Genomic DNA, 6,315 nt, shown 5'->3' on the forward strand with positions numbered 1-6,315 from the left:
CCATATTGTAGAAAAGAATGTGGTGCAACCACTGTTTTTTTTTTTAAAGATATATTTATTTATTTCAGAAAAAGAGTGAGCTGGAGGAAGAAGCAGAGGGAGAGGGAAAGTAAAACTCAGGGCAGACTCTGTGCTTAGCATAGGGCCTGACATGGAGCTTGATTTCAATATCCATGAAATCACAACCTGAGCCCAAACTAAGAGCTGGGTACTTAACCAACTGCACCACCCAGACATCTCCCAACCACTATTTTCTAAGGACTCAGGAACATACTCAGGAATATGACCAGCTTTGTGCTACAGCTGGCTGCACTGACTTACAAGAGTGGATTGTGCTTAGCTCTTCCTAACTTTGCATTCAATGACATCACTTTGGTAACTTATCATTGACCATACTGGAAGTAGTTATATCACAGAAATCAGTAGACACTGAAAAATCAAGTCCCTGTGCCACCTCCAAGAACCAATTGTTAAATATTTTCCAGTATACAATTGTCTTTACCCACTAGCTCCTGGATCCAGTAAAGAAAAGAAAAATGCCCCCAAATGCAAGTTAGATGAGATGTAGACAAATAAACAGACTTGGCCAAGAAAAGAAACAAAAACAAATACACAGAATGAAAAGAAAAGGAAATAGAGGAAAAGAGTCAGCAAAGGGAAATTCCAGGGACAGATGACTAGGCTTAAGCAGCATATGTGATGCAATTGTATGGCAATTTAATTAGTCACAGAAAGTGACTCCACTTGGACATTTCAGCGACCTCCCAAACTTTCAAAGTATAAATTGCAAAAGCTAATAACATGATTCCTCCACAAATATAGAATAAACATAAATCAAAAAACATATTTAATTTATGAATGAGGGAGCTAACAGAATAAAGCTGATTCAAAGAAGTATAGGAGAGACTGGAGTATTTTGTCATCAGTGAAAGATGGAATGTGAAACCACAATGGCAAAGTTCAATAAAAACTGGACTTTGGGAAAGGAAAGAAGGAAAATATCTGTTCTGACATCAAGAGAAGAAGAAGAAGAAAGAAGAAAGAAGAAAGAAGAAAGAAGAAGAAGAAAGAAAGAAAGAAAGAAAGAAAGAAAGAGAAAATGAAAGAAAAATAGTTAAAAATGATGTGAATATTGGGGGCCTGGGTGGCTCAGTCAGTTAAGCATCTGCCTTTGGCTCAGGTCATGATCCCAGCGTCCTGGGATAGAACCCCATATCAGGCTCCCTGCTCAGTGGAGAGTCTGCTTCTCCCTCTCCCTCTGGCCTTTCCCCCTGCTAATGCTCACTTTCTATCTCTCTCTATCGCACATGCTCTTTCTCAAACAAATAAATAAAATCTTTAAAAATATATGTGGATATTGATTGGGATATAATCAACAAAAATCAAGTCATATTTTTTCTCATAGATTTATCTGGTCTCTGTTATGTAAGTCTCTCTTATGAACAGTGACCAAGATTATAGTCAAATATGGATAGACCAGTGTTTATCAAACTTTTAGCTCATAGAATACATGAGTTTTAGGCATAGGTTGTTAAAACATAAAATATTGTCACCTCAGGTGAATCCTTGACTAATTTGATTATAAATACACACTCAGATGTGGGCAATGAAATTTATGATTGCTTTTGGCTACAAGATGATATTCAGAAAATTCAGTGGGTAGTGGGGAATATATATATTTTTAGAAAATGTCCACACACCCCAAGAGTCTGTACCCTGAGCAGAAACAGAGAATCTGAACTAACCAACAGCTCTGTGTGGATGAAATCTCCTGAGGTAGTGCTGCTTGTAAGCGAGGGTTTCCAAGAATGACAACATGCTTGGAGTATTGACATGAGAACCAGCAAAGCCAGCAGCAGGCCAGGACATGCTAGAACAAAGGCTCTCAAGACTTGAAACCTGAAGTATCCTTTTTATTGCAAATATTTGATAATTCTCCCTTTACTATCCTAAAATGAAATCCATAGACAAGATGATCTACCTACACTCATAATTTAAATACACACACATACTAAAGGAAAGCCAAAGGAAACGTAGTTTAAAATAAAAAAAAAACAGTGTTGGGGAGCCTGGGTGGCTCAGTTGGTTAAGCTTCTAACTCAATTTTGGCTCAGGTTATGATCACAAGGTCATGAGATTGAGCCCCACATCCGGCTTTGCACTCAGTGGGAAGTCTGCTTCTCTCTCTTTCAACTTCTGCCTCTCTCCTTCCCCTGCTCATGCTCTCTCTCTAAAATAAAATAAAATGAAATATAAAAAAATAAAATAATCAGTGTTGCCATATGTAAATGCACAGGCAGGACTCTTCAGAAAGGCACAGTGGAGTCAAATGCTTATATCTGTATGTGGTATAAGCATGAGTAGGACAGCCTCAAATGTAGATTGATCCTAGGGTGTGGACTGATGACTCAGAACCAAGTGTGTTGCCTTTAAATGATACCTTTTTCTGAATAGTGAAAACTTCTTCCAAACTCCGAAGTTCAAGATTAAGGTACAACTTGTCCTTTATTTACATGGCTATTGCATTTCAAAAAATTGTTTATTAAACTATGTGTGGGCATACATGCATGCACACACACACACTTTAAATAGAGCTTTAAAAAATATTTGTTTTTTAACAAATATTTGTTTGTGGGCAGAGGGAGAGGGAGATTCTCAAGCAGATTCCCCATTGAGCCTGGAGCCCAACCCGGGGCTGTGTTTTACAACCCTGAGATCATGACCTGAGCCAAAATCAAGAGTCGGATGTTTAACAGACTGAGCCACCCAGGCATCCCTAAATAGCGCTTTTCTGTATTGTACTTTCAGTGTCAATGGGCAGTTAAAATTCACTCTAGAAAGATCCAGAAGTTGGAATTCAGTTATCTTTGAATAATCTAAGAGATTAACATCCAAATTTAGAAACTTCCTTCACAGCATTTTAAATGCAGCCTGTTCTGTTCCAGAACAAACACTATAGAAATCTAATCTCTCTCAAAACCCACAGTCCAACTAAGATCCCTAAGAATCTATGTCTTTTCCAGGTTTGGGATTGGTATCTAACTTCTCTGTGGAATCATAATGTCTGAAATGCTACTTACTTTAAAAAAATGTTTCCCCAAGTGGGAAAAATTAAATGAGTTAAGTATGATCACAAGTACATCATTCCAACTTTATATTTCCTGAACTTAAGGAAATTGCTATGGTAAGCCACTTCAAGTCTCAAAGCAGATCCTGCCTGTTATATTAGTCCACAAAGCTGCAATTCTTGAGAACTCAACTGACCAGTCTATACACTACTCGTTTTCTGGATCCACCCCCAGAGGTTTTGGAAGAATTTGAATTCATACTATCTATATGGCCCATGTATAGTTATTTAAGATTCATTCATTCATTCATTCATTCATTCATTCATCCATGAGAGACATAGAGAGAGGCAGAGACATAGGCAGAGAGAGAAGCAGACTCCCTGCGAGGAGCCTGATGTGGGACTCAATTCCAGGACCCCGAGATCACACCCTGAGCTGAAGGCAGACACTCAACCACTGAGCCACCCAGGCATCCCCATGAGTGGTTATTTAAATTTCAAGTTAATTAAAATAAAATAAGATAAAAAAATTCAGTTCTTCAATCATACTACCCACATTTCAAGTGTCCCATAACCACATGTGGCTGCCACAACTGTATTGAACACAGCAAAATGTAGAACATTTTCACTGTCACAGAAAGCTCTATTTGACAGTGTTGCATTTGATTATAAAAAGGTTCTATAATCAAAAACCTTAAAAAAAAAAAAAAAACAACCTTTGGAGCTCAACACAGAGCTTGATCTCACCGTGTGATCATGACATGAGCCAGTATCAAGAGTCAGACCCTTAACTGAATGAGCCATGCAGGCACCCCTACCCTGAAGTTTTTTTAAAGTAAATTATAGACTTTACAACACCTTCCTATAAGATTTTCTGTAAGTCCTACCAAAGTCCTACATCTACAAAAAAACCAAATTTTTAAAAATATGGCTGTAAATAAAAGCATAAAGGGAAAAAATGTAGGTGGCAGAACTTATATATTTTTCTAACTTAACATGAGTCTCAAGATGGAAAATTCCAGACCAGTGGAATCAGACAAATCTGGTTACAATAAGTACATATCTGACACAGATGTGTACATAATATGAAAATTGTTCTTATCTCCTGAAACTGAAAATACAAATAGGAATTTGTATCGATTAAGACCTTGGGACTGCCTTCCAGAAGAAGATCATGTTTAGAACTGTGATGGTAAATTGCTGTTGTCTGTTATCTTGCTCTTCACTGACTTTCCAAATTTCCCATATACCCCATCCGTTATGACACTAGTGGAAAACACTAATGGTGTGGGCCTTCTGTTGATGCAGACATTTCCTCACCATTTTGGAGAAAAAAAAAAATGTTCTCTAACACAGTATTCTGTTCTGGTGGAAATATTTAGTTTAAAGGCCACCTCTTCCATGTGGAATTCCCTGATTTCACTTCCTTCTGTTATTCACTTCCCTGGCAGCAGAGCATGAAGGCTAAAAGGGCTGACACTGGAGCTAGAATGCCTGGTTTCAAATCTCAGCTATGCTATTTACTAGCCGTGTGACCCTGGGTAAGTTGCTTAACCTCTTTGTGCCTCTGTATTATCATTGATATTGCTGTTCTAGTTTTAGTTTTGTTTCAGAAGTAGAAATTGAAGGAAAGTAAAATTTGTATTATTCAAGCTTTTCTTTCCATATATTTGAGATATTATATCATGCATAATATGCTTTCATTTACTTAAAGTTTTTAAACTTTGTTTTAAACTTAAAGATTAAAAAGGAAGTTATCTGGGCTCCAGAAGGTCATAACACCTTACAGACCACGACAGCTTTTTTTCTCATCTTGAAGATAATCCTAAAAGCTCATAAGATATGTGATGCTTTTGTGGGTACCTGGAAACTTAGCTCCAATAAAAACTTTGATGATTACATGAAAGAAGTGGGAGTGGGCTTCGCCACCAGGAAAGTGGCTGGCATGGCCAAACCCAGCATGATCATCAGTGTAAATGGGGATGTGATCACCATTAAATTGGAAAGCACCTTTAAAAATACCGAGATTTCCTTCAAACTGGGGCAGGAATTTGATGAAGTTACTGCGGATGACAGAAAAGTTAAGAGCATCATAACCTTAGATGGAGGTGTCCTGGTACAGGTGCAGAAGTGGGACGGAAAATCAACTACCATAAAGAGAAAACGAGTGGATGATAAACTGGCGGTGGAATGTATCATGAAAGGCGTCACTTCTACCAGAATTTATGAGAGAGCATAATCCAAGGGACATCGAGCTGAAGTTTGCATTGAACTCTACAATATTCTGTTGGATGTATTGTCCAAACATGTAGTTATTTTCTACTATTAGCAAGCAACAATTTCCCCCAAATGATCTTATTCAACGTGGATATGTTTGTTAAATAAAACCTTTTAGATATAGAAGGTGATGTAATCATTCATTCATTGTGCTGGATCATTTCTTACTCATAATTCAATGAAGGAAATAGAGAATTATATTTTTGCTTTGTTCCTCATGGAAGTAATATGATTTTTCATGGTAATCCAAGGTAAAAAATAAATATTCATGAATTTTTAATTGTTTTAGGTAGAAGATGATAAATTTGTTATGGCTGAATATGTCATATTCTAGTCCTTTTGTAGCATGTTTACAGTCAAGTAACTATCTCACAAAGACCTAAGGTAGTTTTAAATGTAGTGAAGTGGTCCATAGCCAGCTGGGCCAACCCCTGTCACTTCATACCTACCTATTCTGGACCGTTGAGAGAAAGAGCAGTAATACATGTTGCAGAGCAATATTTCTAGAGTATAACTTTTAATCTGAAAAATTAATGGTGAACCTAAGCTATCTCTGGAGTCTCTCAAAAATTAAGTGCAAATAATCCCATAATGTTCATTCCAGAAAAGAGATAACAGTTTGTAATGAGTAATGATACAAATGTTCTTATGGTGGCTTTCAAATTTTTCTTTTTTCAAGGAGTGGGACTTTTTATTAAATAAAATATTGAATATGTAAAAAAATAGAAATAAAAAAATAAACTTAAAGATTATTTTCATGCAACTCCCATTTTATCAGCTCTGGAGGCCTCCATTTTCCTCAGTTGTATTTGAGAGTTGATGGAAGACCAACTCCTCAGAACTCTCTGAAACAGAAATGCCATCACAGCTTTTTGGGTTGCCAAAGGGAGCTTTATTAAATCAACAAAATACTTTCTCAGCTTTGAGCTGCTGTGCAGTGAGATTCAACACAGACATTCCACTTGTCTGGA

The 6,315-nt window shown here is 37.1% G+C and overlaps 1 protein-coding gene across 1 annotated transcript; it reads left to right on the forward strand.

The window, feature by feature from the left end:
- Positions 1–282: 282 nt before the first annotated feature.
- LOC121480149 (fatty acid-binding protein, adipocyte-like) lies at positions 283–5,357 on the forward strand. The gene is made up of 2 exons (XM_041736476.1): positions 283–375; positions 4,809–5,357. The coding sequence occupies exons 1-2, from the start codon at positions 283–285 to the stop codon at positions 5,304–5,306; spliced, it is 591 nt and encodes a 196-aa protein (XP_041592410.1). The 3' UTR covers positions 5,307–5,357.
- The last annotated feature ends 958 nt before the right edge of the window (positions 5,358–6,315 follow it).

This window comes from Vulpes lagopus, chromosome 21 (assembly GCF_018345385.1).
Source record: "Vulpes lagopus strain Blue_001 chromosome 21, ASM1834538v1, whole genome shotgun sequence".
Taxonomy (NCBI): Eukaryota; Metazoa; Chordata; class Mammalia; order Carnivora; family Canidae; genus Vulpes; species Vulpes lagopus.